General features: G+C 46.5%; 3 protein-coding genes across 3 annotated transcripts; 2 read left to right on the forward strand and 1 right to left on the reverse strand.

Annotated features, from left to right (window-relative positions):
* Positions 1–1,009: 1,009 nt before the first annotated feature.
* On the reverse strand, positions 1,010–8,100 carry BRCC3 (BRCA1/BRCA2-containing complex subunit 3). Its single transcript, XM_068411841.1, has 8 exons — positions 7,973–8,100; positions 7,404–7,524; positions 6,685–6,771; positions 5,917–6,005; positions 5,234–5,289; positions 4,493–4,624; positions 3,876–3,919; positions 1,010–2,911 (listed from the first exon to the last, which is right to left on the reverse strand). Exons 1-8 carry the CDS (start codon positions 8,075–8,077, stop codon positions 2,760–2,762), a joined length of 786 nt encoding a protein of 261 aa, XP_068267942.1. The 5' UTR covers positions 8,078–8,100; the 3' UTR covers positions 1,010–2,759.
* A 403-nt stretch (positions 8,101–8,503) lies between these two features.
* Positions 8,504–13,013, forward strand: MTCP1 (mature T cell proliferation 1). The gene is made up of 6 exons (XM_068411772.1): positions 8,504–8,532; positions 8,924–8,979; positions 11,437–12,368; positions 12,470–12,640; positions 12,793–12,844; positions 12,926–13,013. The coding sequence occupies exons 3-5, from the start codon at positions 12,261–12,263 to the stop codon at positions 12,838–12,840; spliced, it is 327 nt and encodes a 108-aa protein (XP_068267873.1). The 5' UTR covers positions 8,504–8,532; positions 8,924–8,979; positions 11,437–12,260; the 3' UTR covers positions 12,841–12,844; positions 12,926–13,013.
* Positions 13,014–14,025: 1,012 nt separating this feature from the next.
* CMC4 (C-X9-C motif containing 4) lies at positions 14,026–18,701 on the forward strand. Its single transcript, XM_068411773.1, has 2 exons — positions 14,026–14,093; positions 17,201–18,701. Exons 1-2 carry the CDS (start codon positions 14,036–14,038, stop codon positions 17,368–17,370), a joined length of 228 nt encoding a protein of 75 aa, XP_068267874.1. The 5' UTR covers positions 14,026–14,035; the 3' UTR covers positions 17,371–18,701.
* Positions 18,702–19,234: the final 533 nt, after the last annotated feature.

Below are 19,234 nucleotides of genomic sequence, written 5' to 3' on the forward strand. Positions count from 1 at the left end.
CAACGTTTGCAGATTGCTCCTACAAGAAAGGTGCCAGCCCTGAAAGCTGTTGCTGGCTGTAACTGTCCCTTGGCAGCCTTTTCACAGCCCCTACAACAATGGGGCTCTGCGCTTGTTTAGCTACCCAAATGTCCAAACGTGTCTCAGGCACTCTAAAAGAACTTTGGACTTAGCTGTGGAGAAGCTGTCCCAACAATTGTCCCAGCAATTAAAGGACAGGTCTTCCTCACCCATAACGACCAGTGTCTCAGCTATCAATTAAGAGTCTGCCTTTTTCTGTTCAAGGGAGAGGGTGGGTACTGATGGCACACACCCTGTGCCAACCCTGTGTGACCAGGGGAAGGACATGAAAAAGTGGGATGGTGAGCCTACCTGGAGACTAGAAGCTTGGGTACAGGAACTGCAAGAAAAAAAACAACAGTCAAAAGGCATCCATCCACGTGTCTCAGGCACTGGCTGAAGGCAAGCCCTGGAATAGGCTGTGTGCTCTCCCCAAGAACTTGATGCTACCTCCCCACCTGCTTTTTCTTTAGAAGAATGGTTTGCTCTATTTGAGTCTTGCTGCTCCCTGTCCTTTGCATTGAAATTAATTTGAAATTCTTTTAGAAAACTTCTTACTGCATTATTGCTTTCTTCTTCAAACCAATTTCAACTGTAAAAACCTTCTGCAGCCTCTCGTGTTCAGGTTTTGGTGGCGGGGGAAGGACATTTTATTTAAGTGCACCCCTCTTCCTCAGGGATGTAAATGACAGGTGTATTTTTTACATTAGAGCTTCCTATGGGGCTTTTGTTGGACAATTTCCATTTGGCCAAGTTCTGGGAGAAGGCTTTTGCCACTTTTTCTTCCTGTGAAAGAAAGCTCTGCTCCCATCTGGGTTTCCTGATGGGATGTGGCTCCTTCTCCCTTGTTTTTCAGGGTGTTCAGCTATAGCTTATCCTGCTCTGCAGAACAGGGATCTGCCTGACCACTGCTGAAGAAATACAGATGAGACTGGCAGCCAAAGGGAGCTTAGGTAACCTCTCCAGTCAGAGAACATTTATTGAGCAGGACATGGGTGGTGGTGGGGTTAGGGTGGCAATCCAGACATCCTGGTTGAGATCTTGAGAGAAGCAAAACAAGTAACAGAATTGCAGGCCTGGACTGCAGGAGAGCTCGTTTTGGCTTCATGTGGGATATGCTTGGCCGAATGCCCTGGGAGCTTGCACTAGAGGGCCATGAGGCCCAGGGCTGCTAGGTGCTCTCCCAGGAGCTCTCATCAAGCCTGGGGGCAGTGAGGCACAACACCTTCCTCCCCCCTCACAAAGATCAAGGTAAGCAGCACTCAAACTAGAAAACAATAACAAAAACAACAGAACAAAGACACTGACTGTTCAAAAACTAATTACTATTCACAGCACTTTTAAGGAAAAAAAAGTAGTGAGCATTTTACTTCAAAGAAGTTCTGCTGTTTGGGATTTTGCTAATATCAATGCAGAAAGATTGAAAAGTGAAGTCTGACAAAAACAAGGTGGCCAAGGGGCTTCCAGGTGTGACAGCAATTTACAGTTGCTAATCAATGTTTGCTATTCACTGGAAAGGCAGTGCCTCTTTCTCAGCTAAGTTACTTCCATTCTCATTAGTCAAGCTAATGAGTTGTCAGGAATGTCACAACCTCCACGGCAGTAATGCAGGCAGCTTATTTTCATCTACTTGAGTGTGTAAGGATTTAGATTAGAACCAAGGAGCTGAAACAGAAGTTGTAACCATGCTGTCGGCTCCTTCACTCACATGAGATAGACTTCACGTAACAGAATGTAGATGACGATGTACATTATGGGGGATACTCTGAAATGCAACAGCAAGAACATTTAAAGGATTAGTTCAACAACAGGTATTTTGTTCCATTTCAATCTAATGAAATTTCTGCAATTAAGTTCAGCATGTAAAGATGACAGGCTTGCATATGTATCAGTTCTCAGCATCTTAACCTTTTTACCTCTGGAAAGGAACCACACTCCTCCCCGAGCCAGCAGAAACAGTCCATTTTGTAGAGAACCTCAGTGCTGGGCATGCAACAGCATTACATGAAGTAAGAGAATACAGGCTGTGTCCAAAAAATGCAGGCACTGGCACTTTGTAGCATCCATGTCATTTCTACTCCAGAGTATTGCTTTGGAAACTGCCTTTGGAATTCTTTATTTGGTTTGAAGTATGCTGAACACAGATCCTATGTCAAAGTTCTTCCAGATCTCCTCCCAAGCTTCCCTCCCACCTCTTACCTGCCTGGGTGGATAACCAGTAATCCAGAACATTACTAGATAGATGATCTCGGTCAACTGAAACTACTAAAAGAAGGCAGAAGTTGGAAGCATCACAGATGCCTGCAGGGACACACTTTTCCCCTCTAACCCTCCTGTTCTAGACTCCTGGAATACATGTAAAGCAGTAAGACTTCTGTCAAAATATAGGGGAGGGAGAAACAACGTCTTCCATAGGTGTGTGCCCTCCAGAACTGAAGTCTCTTCAGGTGCTGCCCAACCCCACTGTTGAGCTAGAATTGCACTGCATCATGCAGCACCTGGAGAGATACCACTGCTTTCCATCAACCTGGGGCAGATAAAGCCTTTATCTCACAGAAGTGCTCTTTGCTGCATGGGGCAAGAGAAGAGGCACAGCTAATATCTTCTCTGTAAGGCAATGTAGGGCCACCCTTCAGCTAGGAGTAGGTCTTGTAGAGTTTTTTTCATGTCTCTTTTCTGAAGGGTCCGCATATCCTCCTTCACTCTAAAGCAGCTAGTTCCTCCAGGAGCTCCTCTTTCTGCTGCTGCAGCTCCTGCACCCGCTGTTTGTTCTGCTCTAGTCTGTCCTCCAGCCACTGAAGGAGCGGCCCACTGATGGCAGACATCTGGCTGCAGAGGTTCTTTGTGAACACTGGAAAGAGCAAGAACATATCATGCCAGTGCAAACACACAAACGATTCCGTGTGCTACAACAACCCCAAAGCCAAGAGCGTTAGAGACAGCCAAGGAAACCCTCCAACATCCTGGCCAAGGCAACCAGACATCCCCACAGGAAAGTCAGAATCAGCAGCTTGCTAAACAGGGAAACAAGCTATTTCAATCTGACCTTTAGATACCCCGGGGAGGGATGACAGACTTACAACAGAAATCTGGAAATGTGCATATAAATCATCATTGATACTAATTAATTTCTAAATTCATAAGCAAAGAATGCCTCATTTGTTGAACAGGTGAGAACAGACAACGGGGTATTTATCTTGGAACAGAAGCGGGATTAAGATTCACCCTCTCTCACTGACAAAAGCAAAGATGTCATATGCACGTAACGCAGTGAAGTGACATAGTTTGAAGTGCCAAGAGATGCAAGCACCCATATAAGATCAGCCAGACACTACTTGAAGACTCATCAAATCCAAAGTCCCCTTGCTGTTCTAACAGCAAAAAACAAACACCAAACCAAAAAATCCAAACAAACCCAAAGTAATTTTAACCAATTGTACAAAGGTAGAAGGATACAACACCATTCATTAACCCCAGGATTAGGTTATTTTACAGCCCTTGATGTTTTCCTTTAAAGTGTTTAGTTAGTTACAATTTTGTTCCCCTACTTTATGTTACAAGATAACAGTCTTGGGGAATTCTCTGGGTTACACAGTGTTTGTGATTGGAAATGAACTGCATGGCAAAGAAAAAGGCAAAAGTTTGTGCTCTTATAGTTATTTATAAGTGCCTTTTATGGTAAAGGGAGGACTGTTACACAGCTGTGGTCTACTGTTCCCCGAAGTTAGAGCCAAACCAACCCCTGCTCAAGACTCTACTGTTTTGACTCTGGGAGCAGCATCCTGGATTCTCACATGCAAAAAAGGAATCCTTACCTGAGCCATTATGAATCTTGGTTACGGAGTCTAGATGGGTGAGGCTAAGAGAATGAACAGAATGCAGGTTAGGGACAAAATAGCATTGCATTGCCTATTAGGCAAACCCAGGCTCTAGAATCAGCTACCTACAAGTCACTGACACTGCAGGTACATCTAAACCTCTTCACTTGTTGAAGCCCTGTACATTCACAAGGATAACAAAGAGTTTACAGCACAGAAACATCAGTGTTGAGCACCAGAGGCAGAAAAAAAAAAAAAAAAGCTGATACTTAATCTCATTTTCCAGACTTCTTCTCAGCAATCTTACCCTGGTTAAGCGTTAAGTACTGTCACACACAGATACACCACTGAAGTGCCACCATTAGCTCACACACACTCTAGCTCTTTTTTTGTTGCAGCAAAGGTGCACTTAGGCTTCGCTCTTGTGTGCAAGGCTGAGAGAAGTTGAATTCCTTATGTGAAGGTATTCAATCAGTTCTCCTACAAAGCACAGGAGCTGCTAAGGCTTCTTATTTTCTATACCCCTGCTAAGGTTATGGTACTTTAAGTACAGCAACAGTAGAACATGTTAGCAAAGACACACTTGGGGAGGGGTGCAGCTCCAGTGTTGTTACCTGTGAATTCTCCTGTAGGCATCTTGTTCTTCTTGGCAAAGGATCTTGGGCAGCTCTACAGCTGATTCCAGACACACTTTCCCAATGGTTTCATGGGGGACAACATGAATAGGAATTTCAATTCTTTCATATCTAAAAGGGTATCAGATACAATTAACTTCAAAGCAGCAGAGAAAAAAAAAAAAGAAAAAAAAAGGACTTCTACAAACCTGCAACAGTCTGTCCAACACATGGCATTGCTGCAGGTTTACTTTTGGGAACACATGCCTGAGTTGATAGGCAAATGGAAGCCTTGTAGAGCCACACACTTGTCTTAAATTTTAATGATAAAATGCTAAAGCAACTAGATGTCCAGTACTGACAATATGATGCACAGCGTGTGTGCAGTTGGTGGAGACTCTACATCACGCAAGCTTGAAGCCTCAACCTCTCGAGTTGAAAGCAAAAGGCTGGGCCTTCTACAGAATGGATTATAGCACAAATTCATACCCACACTACAGCGTCCTACACCAAATCTTAAGCTACTAAATTATCTAGGCTAAATTAATCAATCAGTCCTAATCTTCAGATTCTCTTCAAGCAGCCTGCATTAGGAGAACTAAGGAGACCTCATTCAGGCATCTCTACAATATTTGCTCCTCATTATGAGCCTTGAAGCCACTTATTTGAGACAGCCCAGAAAGGAGAGACAAGACAAAATACAACCTGACGCTGCACATAATATTCTTCTGCTGTACTCACTCTGAGCTCTTCTGGGCCTGAATGGACTGGAAACAGGTGTAGAGAATCCTGCCTGTCTAAGAGAGACAGCAGAAAGTCAGATTCCAAGAGACAAAAAATCATCTAAAACCACACATTCCTTTAGGACACAGAATATGCTTTCAGATAGCATTTTAACAGGTTGCAAAGGTACACGCTTTTCAGTTTGGTATGCTGGAAGTGTTTACAAGCAGCTGTTAACAGACCCACTAACTATAAAAAAAAATCTTAAACAATATCTACCTGGAAAACCTAGACAAGACACACCACTGTCAGCTTATCTCACACTGTAGCAGCATCTCCTAAACAGGCCTGAGGCACAGAGGTGCAGTAAGTATATCTGCTAGACTGGACAGCTGAAGGGCACTCACACATTTCAGTGCTCACACATGCTGCAGCCATCTGATGCAGTCCCAGAACCCTAGTACCAGCCCAGGTCTGCTGGCTGGAGACCCAAGCTGTGGATCAGCACAGAGTAATTAATAACTCATTCTTTTTTCACGGGGATTACAATCCAAACATCACCATTCTAGCTGTGCTTTGACTGTGCTCCAAGCAGAGCTCAGCCCTTCTTGCAGGCTGCATCCAAGGATTTCAGCTTTGCCCTGGGGCTGACGTTTCTCATGAGTACTTTGAGGGTTTATTGCCATTTTTAAGTCACCTACCTTTGTGTTTTTGTCCTCAATGAAGCAGGAAAAGATAAGCCCTACAAAACCTTGGTCCATCATCTGATACATAGCTTGTGTGCGGACATCTGCAGACAAAGAAATAAGAGAATGAGAACTGCACTGGTCACCTGAAGGAGTGCAAAAAGATATGGCCACGTTTTGAAAGGTGACCTGGAATTTGGTAAGAAATGTCACAAGCTTTATTTTAAAGTACTTATTCCAGGTGACTAAGTTAAAAAAAAATCGATCCAGTTTAAAATGTAATTAAATAGCAAATCTTAAAAATACAAGATGAGTTAACAGAACAAGAAATTATCTTAGCATCAGCCTGGTGCCACAGATCATACAGCCATAATGTCCAACATCCGTGAGATACTCACTTCTTTCAAAAAAGTTTTTGTTTTTGCATTAACACTCACAGATGTCAAAAATCATCACAGCAGGCATATGATTCCCACAGCTTTTTCTGCTATTCCCCACACCATAGGTCTAGTTTTCCTGTCTGGAAGAACAGTAGTACTAGTAGTAGCTGATCTGTGACTACCGAGTCACGTGCAGTTGGGGCACCTGGAGCACACAGACAGAAATGGAGCTGCACTGGCAGAGGCTCCTGAAGCCCACCCAGACAACCTTGTCCTACCAGAGGGCATCTGAGAAACCAAACTTTGATAGCTGGGATGTGCAGCTCTGAAAATCCAGTAATTTAGTAATACGATCATCCAGCTGTGAGTTTTCATACAGAACCTAGACCAAGACTGCTCTTACCGACATGTGATGGCCAGACAGTAATGTGAGGATGAGAGTGATACCAGCCCACAACTCTCATGGGACGTCCCGTCATTTCAGCCAACCTGTGTGTGAGTCAAGGTGCTTTTGAAACCAACAGAGCAAATGGAAGAAGTTTTTTGTACAGGGAAAACCAGCAGAGTTTTAAAAGAGTTTCTTATCAGTCAACAGAATTCCAGATCCCTTTAGAGGGGTGACAAGACACGCAGCAGGAAGCTGACGGAAGTCTCTTCCCCAGCACCAGCAGGATGCTGCTGCTGCAGAAGCAAATTGGATTTTTTTTTGCACGTGGCAGGAAGCAACATGGCAGCAAGCTGTCCAAACCAGCATCCTGAGTATGTAAGGAAAAGGCTCTCCAGTGCACCACACTTGGAAACAGAGTCAGCCTTTCATCTTCTACTAAGTCTCCCTGCTGAACGCTACCCTCCCCCAAAACATACTTCAGTTTTACTTGTGACCAAATACAAAGAAATTATAAAAAAAAACAGTTATAACACAATTCCACTGCAAACGCTGGAACCAATGAAGACTCCAGAGAACAGCAACTGCCAGCACAGCCCTCCACACCAAACAGTTGTAGGAGGGAAGCAGCAGACAACTTCAAGCCAACTAGAACAAGTCTAAAACACAGCACATAAAAAGAGGTCTGAGGTAAACCACTTCACTGGCGAGTTTGCTGCTGTCTCTACTGAAGGATATCTCTGCTTCAGTAGAAGCAGCTGAAAGCTGCTCTGGCGAAATTTCCACACGGTCTTTTCTCTTATCAGATCGGCGCAGGATGATCACAGAATGGATATGAACAATTCGGCTGGTGTCAACCTAATGACACAGAAGGAAAAATCAATCATTCCTCTGCTAAAAAAAATCCCATCCTTAAGGAAAAAGCCAGCACCTGTACTTCAGGAGGGAAAAGGTACGCATCAGAGCACAGTCAGGGGTGCAGACGCGAAGCTTTCCTGACTCTAAGCTTCGGCTTTCACAGCAGCTGGAACTACGAGTCGGCGCTAGCCAGGACGGGAGAGGGGAAGCCGGAGGTGCAGCGGCACGGCTCTGCCGGGGAACCGCCCCCACACAGGCCTGTACAACACTCACTGCCGCGGTGACCGAGACCCGCTCGGAAGGCAAGAGCCCGCAGACCGCTATCGCACGGCCCGCACCGGCGCAGGCCATGAGCCCCGCCCGGACAGCACCTCCTCCCGCTGTGTACCCCGCGAGTCGCCCGTCTCTCCCCAGGGCCGCCCGGACCAGCCCCGCCCAGCCCTGGCACCTCGCCGATGCAGAGCCCCATGACCTCCTCCTTCTCAGTGCTCAGCGCGTGGTTGAGGCACACCAGGAAGGCGTCGGCCTCCAGGTGCACCGCCTGCACCGCCATCTTGCCGCCACCCGCCCGTCGGCCCCCACCACACCCGGAAGTAGGCGGGGACAAGCCCCACTTCCCGCCCACACCCGGCAGCAGGACCAATCCCAGCGGGGCCCGCTGGCCATTTTAGCCAATCGGTGCGGTCAAGGTGCAGCCTGGCTTCCGGAGAGGCGAGCGGTGCCGCGCGGCAGAAACGCCGTGTCGCCCACGCGAACGGCGGCCCCGGGGTTCCGCGCTGCAGCCGCTGCCCGCGGCGGGGCGGGGCGGACGGGGCGGTGCGGGCGGCGGAGCGGAGGGGGACGGGACGGGACGGCGCGGCCCGACCCGGCTCGGGGCGGGGCTCCGCTGCGCGCCGGCCATTGGGGCCTGCGAGCAGCCGGGGGGAGGCTGCGGGGTCAGAGGGGAGGGCGGGGGAAGGCTTTGCTCGGTGCACACGGCGCTGGCTGTCACCTGGCGCAGGGCTGCAGGTAGGTCACGGGCGGGCGGCCAGAGGGGCCCGGCCCGGCGCCTCCCGCTCCGCCTGGCGCCGTCTCATGCCGAGGGGCGGCCGCCGAGCCCCGCAGGCCCGGACCGGGTGGGAGGCGGTTGCTATGGAGACGTGCTGCGCCCTCTTCTCGCCGCGGCGGCCGGGCCTCCCCACCGCCTCCCCGCCACGGCCGGCCCGTCGTCCGCACCGGCCCCGCACCCCCTGCCCATCCTGCCCTCCCTGCTCCCCTTGTCCGCACCGCCCCCCACACTCCCTCCTTGGCCGGTGCTTCACCAGACCCGGCTCCCGCACTCCTTTCCTCGTCCCCCCCTTCCTTCTCCCGGGCTCCCCCCACACTATGTCCATCTCTTTTTGTCTTCCTGTTTCTTTAGATCCTACCAAAGCTAGACCTTCCCTCCCCAAACTGCTGGACAGCCCCGGCTGGTCGGTGAGCATCTGCTACCCCTCAGTAGGTCGGGCAGAGCAGAGAGTGGAGTCACGGAGGTGCTTGCTCGGGGCGAGTGCTCCAGGCAGAGTAGAGTCCAAACCCCTAAGAAGAAGCTTTAGAGTGAGTCAACATGCGCTTACATCAGCAGACAGCTCATCTGATCCCTGACTTGTTGCAAGACGCAGGCTGGATTTTTCAGGAAAGCTCAGCTCCCTTTTAGCTCCCCGAAGGCTGCACGCACAGAGGTGTGCAGGCAGCTGCGCACTCTCCACCAGAAGGCCATACTGGCCAGCCTCGGTCCAGAAGCTGTGTAGCTGTGTTAACACAATGCTGTGCCCGATTCACTGAGCTTCAGCATTGCTTTTTTTTCCTTGGTGCCTAAATGGCAGCTGAACTCTTCTAACAATCTGACCCAGTCCCCTTTTAAAACAGAAGGTAATAAAGGGTGGAGCTCTAGCTCTGGGGATGGTCCAGGCCACAGCTGGAGCAATTTCTTTTGCTGTTTTTATAAAATATTTTAATGTACTCAATTTAAAAGCAAATAAATCGTCTTCACCACAAGATGAAATCCTCCTCCTGGCCATTTTCACGTTTATTCATATATTGTATGGCTCAGAAATCCACCAAGGTCCTGGAACAGCATTAAACTTCTAAGGCCTGATGCTGAGATGGACAGAATACCTGCAAGTCTTGTTCCTGTCCGTTAGGATTGGGCTTTAAATTTCCCCAGATCAATACCTTAAACAGCTCAGACTTCTCCTCTGATGTTGATGGGAACATTGAAATCTGTATCAAAGGATGACGCTGCAATCCTGCAAATTTAAGCTGATTGTTTTTTTGTTGGATCTAGTGGTTTTTTTAATAGATTTTGAGGCAAGCAATATAAGAAACAGGTTTTACAACTTGTTTTAAACATAAGTAAGCTTACTTATCCTTTCACCCATGTCTTCCTTCAGGCTTTTTTACTGCTTTCTGGTAAAATCTGCAATAATAAGAATTGTATATGTTTTTCCCTTCTTAAAGTTTCAGGTGCAAATGTCTAAGCGCATGCTTTTTCAAATCTCCTGTTTCTTTTGTATGTTTCACTACTAAAGACAGACCTGTCTTACTTCAAACCCAATTGACGGTTTTGCCTGACCTCAGGATTTTACTTGTGGCACTAACTGGGCACCTTCATAACAGTCTTAGAAACTGTTGAAAAGAGAGGCCAGACTGAACTGAACTCAGAGCTATGGAGTTTGGAGGAAGTTTGGGACAAATTAGGGGGGGCAAAGGGTGAAAACATGTTAACTGCTGCCCATTCTGCACAGTGTCCTCTGCATGAGACCTTCTTCTGTCGATCCTGTACCTATCATTACTACCATGTTCATACACAATAAACACAAACATCCATGTTGTGCTTTAGTCCTCCTACCTGTAGTTCAGCAAGACTGAACCAGGTTAGTATTTGGATAGGAGACCTTCCAGGAGAGTTTACTTGCTGTAGGAAATACTGAGTAATATTTTTCCAATACTGAAGTCAGTCTTGAGTCTTCTGGTTCTGGGGATGATCCCAGCTTTGAATGGGGTATAAAAGCAAGTTCTTGAGCATTTTTGGTTATGATGGAGCTTTTGGCAGTTTACTTCAGAGTAGGGGAGTATCCTGGCCGAATTCCAACCTGGGTGATTACATTCTGCTGACTGAAAATGAGCAGTGGCGATTGCTGCATTACACTGTTGGACAAAGTGATTTCCACACATGGCCTTAAATTTGTAAAGTGACTTAGGGTAAAGCAGAATGAAAAGGATTTGCAGAAATGTCCCTTTAACCCTCACAGCTTATTCTTGAAGGCCTTGTGAGGCTTGCCAGTCTGCTGTCACATTCCTCTAAATGCCAGTGATCCAGCTGCTGGTGCATTGCTTGGAATGGCTGTACCACATCACAGGATGGTCTTCAGAACAGTGGTGCTTTTTGTAATGCACATACACATTCCCACACATCAAGCAAGGAAACAAACAGAATGGGAGAAAAAGAAATAATAAAAGAACATTCAAAGTTTTCTTTGTTAGAAAGCAAAATACTGTGACAGTGCTGTTCAGGCTGATCCGTGGTTGGTGTTTTGTTTTCAAAAAGGCTAAGTGATCCTTTGATTCAAAAAGGTGGAGAAGCACTGATGTAAGATACAGAAGGCAACATGGAAGTGTATTTCCTGTTATATATGTACCCCAATGTATAACAATTTTTTTCTCTCCCTGACTTTCCCTACTTTATTTTGTACCCAAATTTTCTTGCTCCTTTCTGAAATATGCCTTAGAGCTTTAAAAGTTTTCAGAAGACCACTGTGTTTCACTGGGATAGGAATATTGCATCTGCTTCATAGCAGGAGGATGTTATATGTATTACAGCTTAATTCTGTTCTACTTTAAACCTAGATAAAGAATGAAGACTGTCTGTACCATTTTGATTACCTCTTCTAGGGTTCAAAGAGAGAATCATTTCCCCTGACCTTCATTTGCTAATGGCTCAGCTTGATCTAACTGGTATACAGATAAACTTGCTGTTAAACAAAAATTCCAGTAGGAAGAACCACCTCAATGTCCAAAATTCCTTTGCCCCTGCTGGCATTGGTGGCTCTCTGTAACCATCTAAAAGCCGAACTACGCAAAGTCACGAGAGCTATTCGCGAGAAGCTCGTGTATGAATGGACAATGCTGCCATCCTCTTGAGAGATGAGACGAAGGACCCTTCACAATGACAGCTCTGCAAGTTCCAAATATGAGAGTCGTGCATACGGAGTTTCATGCTTTGTCTCCAGAGTGATCTTCGTTCTTGTTAATTTCACCTCTTGTCACAAGTTTTGCTTTTGGAATTTAGACCATCCTTAGCCACGGAACTCCTGTGTAAATCACGTTTTTCTTTTCTTTTTTTTCTTTATTTTACACAAAGACTGTTAGTAGGACTGTTAGTGGAATAAGCAAAGCCAATATTCACAGGGTTTAACTTTGTACCAATAGCACCTTTTGCCCCAGAATGCCTTACAAACACCATGCAGCATGCATGTCCCTGTCTACAACTTGTCATGAAATTTCTGTTCACTTAGGCACCACCTTAGTTTCCCAAGCTGACTTTTAGGGACATTTCAGCACATAGCATCTCATACAATAAGTCAGACGCCACCCAGAGGTGCCTTTCAGGTCCGAGAGCTTTCTCCGTGAATGTATTCAGAGCTAAAGAGACCATGCGTGTATCCTGCGGGTTGATGCCGTCCACCTAACGGGAGCATCCTGGAGTGACTGAGGGAATGGCAGAAGGAGGGCACGCTGGCGCTCCTCCTGTCCGGCTGTGGGTGCGACGCGTAGGTGTTTACTGCGATGAGCACCGCAAAACGTGGCTTGTGGCTGCGGAAGAGGCAAGTGTCCTTTGAGCTTCCCAGTGATTGTAGCTTTGCTATTGCAGGTGCCTCTACTGCGTTGTCAGTAACTGCCTGCTCTTTTTGTTACTTTCCCCCAGGAGGAAGGTATGCTGAGGGCTCGGATCCAAAGAGTTCAGGTTCCCCTGGGTGAGGCGCTGCGACCCAGCCAGCTCCCCCCATCCCGGCTGCCTCATATGTGGCAGCTGTCCCAGGGTGAGCAGTACAGGGATAGTAACTCTCGCGTTTGGGAGATAGAGCACCATCTCATGGTAAGGATGGTGGCAACAATAGACATAGTCATGCCTGTTTGTGAAGTCATTTGAGATCCTTGAGGGACGGCAAAGGACTGTTATTTTGTTGAAGTCCATTAGCTCAGCCACAGTAACTGTAGACGTATTGAACTTTTCCTTGTCGCTTACAGCTTGGTGGTGTTGAAGAACTGCTGCTTAAACTCGTGCCTGGTGATTAATCTGGTATGTGTAGACATTACCCCTGATTTGTTCTGTGCTCTGTTTATTCCCAGTCATTTTTTAATATGAATTTTTGTCTTTCAGGAGCAGTGGCTCTAGAAGATGTCATTGTATGTTTTGTACAATAAATTATTCTCTCTCTACTGAAATGCAGCCACCTCTGAGGTGGAAGCAGTTAAACAACACACAGCAACATCACACAAGAGTTTAGGACACGCAGTGAGGAGGAATATTGTGTCCAAGTGAAACATCAGGGGGAGTTCTAGGTAGGCAGAATGTAATTGCCCCGAGTGGAGTTTGGCCAGGATGCTGGAAATAATGCCCTAGTGATACTGAGAAGTGTTGTGGGTTGGTGAATTATCAGAAATTTGAAAGGCAGCACCTCCCTAGCTCTGGGCAGGGGCAGGAACTGAACTGTGGCTCAGAGGGAGCTGAAGTCCCACCACCGCTTTCAGTAACAGCGGTGCTTTCCTGTAGAGGTCTCCCATCCAACTACTAGTACCACCAGTTTTTGCTCGTCTTTTGGTCTCTCATGGAAGAGTAACCCAGTTACAGGTGTCACCGCTGCAGAAAGTCAAACTGAGTGTCTGAAATCCCGCTTTCTAGGGATTTGAGCAAGGTGGAGCTGTCCTCCAGTCTCTTTTGGGGGGATTTCCAAGAGACTTTCTCCTGGATCAAAAAGAAAAGCCCTTTTGTTGTCTTTATGGGACATACACGACTAAGTTGTTTTGTTTGTTGCTTTTTTAAATGCCTCCTCAAGCTGCAGTTATATGACTAACACCAAATCCTTGGTTGTGTAGAGCTCACAGAGAGGGCTTTTACACAAATACATGTTTTAGTATAAGGTCTGGAGGCACAGAACTGTAAAAAATTAGTCAGCCATATTAATTTGAATCTTTGCTGGAATCTTTGTGCATCCAAGTGGAAAATGACACATTTTGATCAGGGAAAAAGTAAAGGCCTTCAAGCGTAGCAACATAAAACTTCCCGTATTCATTGTCCACATTATCGTTGTTTAGCCAGGCACAGAGAATTCTTGTGTCAGCAATAGATGTTTTCTGAACTGTCTGTGACAGAGAGGGAAATTGGGAGCTCTTTAAAGCCTTGGCTTTACGATAATGTCTTGCCCCCCCGCGCCCTGAAAAGCACGTTGTTTCTACAGTAACATTTTCCTATCATTTTAGTTCTCTGAACATGTCCCAGAAGGATCCCTGCCAGAAACAAGCCTGTGAAATACAGAAATGCTTGCAAGGTACCAAGTGTCATTTTGTTTTTTGGTGTCTTGATTTTTAGTGGAACTTAATTCTTTTAACTTAACCCTGTTCTCCTTTCACCTTGAGAAGGAAGAAAGCAAGCACATTAACATCACCTGGTGGCAAAGCAAACAAAATTATTATGTCTGGTTTTAATAGAATTCCCTTGTGCTTGATTGTAAATAACGAGACACCATTAGTACAAAACAGAGCGTTTGTAACAGCGATGTGCTTATTTCAGAGTGTTCTCCGTGCTGGTAGTGAGATCCCATGTGTAGTCTTGGGACTCAGCTGTAGGCGGGGAGAGCTAGACATGATGATAATCTCTCTTACAGAGTGGGTAGTGAGGTAGTGGGTGGATTGTATGAGAAGACTGCAGAGCTTCTAGCTCCAGGGGTATTTTAAGAGCAAGTCAGACAGATGTCTGTCAGAAACGGGTTAGGTATACGTGATCTGTCCTGAAGGTATGAGATAGTCTCCCTCTGGAGACCTTTAACAGCTGTTTTGTATTAGCTTAGCTAAATATTTGTAGGGGCGAGGGAGATGATGTGATAAGGTGTTTTAGGAGCCTGAGTTGGGGAGAGCAGGCTTGTTACTTGCAGAGAACAATATTTTTTAAAAATTTTGATTGCTGCTTGGAAAAGGATTTGCCTTATGGAATGAGTAAGAGAAAGCATTCCTCTGTGCCAAGGCAGCTCAGCCATATGGGAAAGAGTTCTTCCTAACTCACCTGGTGGAGCCTTTAGCCAGCATGCTCTGAGCTTCACGTGAGAATAACTCATGGGACAACGAGGCAGGAGGCTAGTGACTCCACAGCTAAAATCAGCCAGGCCAGTTCCTTTAGATGTCTGTCTTTCCCAGGATTGTTTTTTGGAAGCTGTGCTCAGCTCAATGCAAGGGCTCAAACAACCCCTTCCACATGTCCCCAACATTTGTCTAGCTGCTACCTTTTACTGTCTTCATGGTTTGGAGCATTCTCCCATGAAGGGCTGACTTCCCTCCCCATAGCAACTGCACTTAAAAGCTAATGTTTGACCCTGTTTTGGTCCCATCTGTGACAATGTTCTTTTTATAACATTCATGGAGCTTATTCCAAGTGATTTACCTGTGTAGGTTTGTGTACAGATTTCACCTGAATGGTTGTTAGCAAAGAAGCTCTTTGATTCTGCTACATGCGCACTCCACTGTCCACTGCTTCTCTAGGTATCATTTTGAAGTGCTGTTGTTCATGTCTTATCCTGCTGTGGAGTTGTCTGAGTTGCACAGATGAAGCAGCTGAGCTGACAGACAGCAAAGCAATTTTTCCCTGTAAGAATTAACGCGGTAGAAGACGTATACAGATCCTTAACGGAGAAATACGCAGAGACAGTGTACACAGTGTGGAGGATGGAGGGCAGAAGCAGGACCTTTGGGAGATGCTGGCTTTTCAAAGGCTGGTTTTAGAGTGGGTTATTGTTCCAAAAGATCTCGCCTCCTTCCTCTGTGAGATTGAAGGCCCACTCTTTTGTGTTTTGCTACCCATTGTATGACCAACCGTTGTGCTTTTCAGGAATGCATCCCTGACAGATAGAAGGGTGTGCCTGTATGTAGCTGTACTTTTAGAAACAAACCTGCACAGCCAGAGGAACCGTTAGGAGAGCCTTAGAGCACTCATCATCGTCAGGTTATGGCGGAGAGAGATTAGCTCCCTCCTAGGCTGTCAGCCTGCACAAAGCAGTAACATCACCACAACCTTTTTCTCAGGGGTGACCTCTGTGCTTGTGTTACAGGTCACTCACCAACCTGGTTAGGGAGTTCATAGCCCAGCAATCAGAGTGGGCTGGCTTGCTCGTTAACCAGAAGGCATTCACTGCTGCTTCCTAGGCTTTCCAGTGTGTGCTGTTTGTCTTATATTGGGTTGCTGTTGCTTCTTTTGGTCTTTTAAAAAGCAGTGGCGGGGGGTGGGGGTGAGTGCAGCTGTGTAGTGGTTGCATAGCTCATCCAAGGCAGAGCGGGTAGCTCTGCACGCCCTGCGCTTCTGTGCAGACAGGCGGGTAGTTATTAAGTCAAGCCACAGACTCAGTCTGCTCACATACCTGCAGGGCTTCTCTCCGAGAGCCTGGTGGCCAGCCCTGCAAAGCATTGTGGGCTTTGCCACCTCAGCTGAACGTGGCAGCCAGCAAAGCGCTAGGGCAGAAAGGCTGCTGGACAAACCACCTGCATCCTGCAGTGCCTGAATCTGCTGGTGCAATGAAATCTCTCCGAGCCTGAAACAAAGGCAATATGGAGAAAGTACAGGGTGGGCGTAGCTGTGCTATGCACAAAGATGTGAGCCCAGTCATCCCACATCAGCCTAGGAGCTCATGTAGCCCCATGTCCCATCTCTGGCGGTGTACAAGAGGGGAAGCCTGGGAAGGAAAGTGAGAGGAGGTCAAGTAACAGTTATGTGGCTAAGCAACATCCTGAGCTAGAGATGGGACCTTTGTGTGGAAGATGGTCGTGTCACTGGCTCTGTGCAGTTGGATTTAGCTGCTGGCGTCTGGCTAAGCGTTCCTGCGAGCAAGCTGCCTGCTTTGGTTACACTGCAAAGCTACAGCCTGCCCACAACAGGCCACCAGTAGGAGGTTGGCCGTCATGCTCCCCACCCCTTCCTTTTACAAACCCGCAGTGCTGAAGGGTGCATATGTCCCTGTTTATAGCAAGTCCTCTTTGGATGCTCTTATATTTACACTCAGCTGTAAACCTTATAGTGACATGGCAGCTGGGTTGAAGATCATGGATGACAAGATCCAGCTTAAAAGCACACAGGCTAAAGAAAGTGAGGACTGAAGGGCAGCAATAAGGGAAACTTCATTCTTACTGTAGTGAGATGTGACAGCTACAAAACTGGGGGGCTGAAGATGCTCCCATCCATAACAGCAAGGCTGCCTTTGCATGGCTTTAGCTAGCTAAAACTAAAGGGAGATTTTTTTGTAGAGCAGAGAAAGCGATGAAATGCTTGTAAGCAGCTCTTGCTTTTCAGAGAAAAACGCTGCCCAGCAGCTGAAGGACTGGGCTAGATGTGTCCCCTCTGGGGACAAAAAGCTGTTCCCCTCTGCAGACTTAGTGTCTCCTTTTTATTTTCCAGCGAACAACTACATGGAGTCTATGTGTGAAACCGTGCTTCAGGAAATGCGGAAGTGCTGCAGCCGGTACCCCAAGGGCAGATCCATCTGTTGTTCAGGGTTTGAGAAAGAAGAAAGGGAGAGAGAAAAAATTAAGGCGACTTCAGAAGGAATTCCCCCAGCACCTCAGTAACACAATGCAGCTCCAGCAGGTGCTGGAGCACGGACTCACCTGCAGAGCTTGTGTGTGTTTTTTCAAGCCTTCTTTAGACTTTCAGGAAAGCCAGATTGCTCCTAGAACACACCATCCGGCACACCAAAAAGTATAATGCAGTACCAACAGATGACCTGGTTAACAGACTTTATTTTCTGTACCAAAACATCATCTACATTGTCTTTGCATCGCACCTGTGTCTGTGAAAAGTCAACTTGATGTTTTTAGAATGCTTACCTTACTCTAATCCATCCTTGCTCTTAAAATGGAGAACTGGAACCAAGTTATTCTGGCTTCCGGAGTGGGAGGTACAGGAAATGAGCTCAGAAGAGTGAGTGAGTTTAAGCATGACACATGAAAAAAGCCCATATTGAGATAGCAAAGATACTACTGCCATCATGCAGTAGTTCCAGACAACATTTGCCTGTCCAGTGGTTCAAGCTCAAGAATGGGAATCAGGTCTGGGGATTGTTCCTAGGTCTTGGATAGATCATGAGTGACAACAAGTCACTTTGCCTAAGTGCCTCACTTTCCCACTGGACAGATTTTTTGGTCACTTTATATTTTAATTGCCTACACGCTGCTATTTGCATGACAAAGATGTTACAGGAACATTATTTCAGGGATTGTTACAGGAATAGGATTTTTTTTAAAAAAGCAATATTCATTTGAAAGATCTGACTGTTGATATAAAATTTATAAATTTATGTATAATTGAACACTTTTAAGCAATATGTTATGAACCCAGCGTAGTTCAACCCGCTGGTACCCAGGGGCCTGTCACAAAGCCCTGGGCTAGATCCAAGAACTGATTTAGGCGCTGCTTACAGAACAAGCAGTTGTAGGCACTTGCTTTCAACACAGCATTCCAGACTCACTCACAAGCCGGCCGTGTCTGGACCCCGGGAGAGATGGCTTTTCAGAAGCTCTCACCTGTGCAGCAGAATTTCCTGTGACCTGTAGGAAGAGCTCAGTAGACAGGTTCCTGCATCACCTTTCAGAGCTGCCTAAGTCTCTCCGTCCCCTGTAGCAGGAGTCCAGGCACCTCAGTGGGTGCCAAGTCCATTACAGGGCCTAGGCACCTAAATATCAGACTTCAAACCCACTAGGCCCTAACTCTGTCATTAGATCTAGCCGTAAAGGACTTTTGTGCTGTGATCAAGTACCACTTACTTATGAAATATACAGCTTCTATAAACAGACCACTGTAGTCTAGGCACAATAGCCGAGTGTATTGAAGCCTAGAAGAGCAAACCATCTGTATTCACTGCTCTGAAATACCATGATACAAAATAAATGACTGGAACAAATTGTAGTCTCAGTTTGGTTGTTTATTGAGAATACAATGCAGCTGCAAGCCGGGCAGCTTGGCTGTCATTCACAGCCCAGAGCTACATGTGATATCATCGTATTTAAATAGAAGCTGCTTGATATTTTTATAACTGGGGCTTTAAGATCAGAATAATTCAGGGCTAGCCTTCCCCTCTGCCCCTTCCCTGCAAAAAAAAAACCCAAACCCCTTAAGATAAAATAGGGGTTTTAGTATTCCTGAAAAGTAGGGGAAAGTAATGACAATGTTGTAAAGCAGCTCACTCAACAAGTAGCTCATTTTTCCCTTTTGCCCTGTCTGAGCAGGACCAGCGGAAAGTCACTAATAGATGAAAAAAAAATAAATATTTAGGCTTCTGTTGTGCCTGTTAAAAAGAAAAGCCTCATCTCCATGCCCATTTCTATTCCCGTGGAACAAACTTGCTCAGCAGGGAGGCTCTGAAGCCAGGCTGGCAGCAGAATCATCTCCTGCCCCAGACGCATCCCACCTTTTGGGAACATGGGTGATTGGTGC

This window comes from Nyctibius grandis, chromosome 13, assembly GCF_013368605.1.
Source record: "Nyctibius grandis isolate bNycGra1 chromosome 13, bNycGra1.pri, whole genome shotgun sequence".
Lineage (NCBI taxonomy): Eukaryota > Metazoa > Chordata > Aves > Nyctibiiformes > Nyctibiidae > Nyctibius > Nyctibius grandis.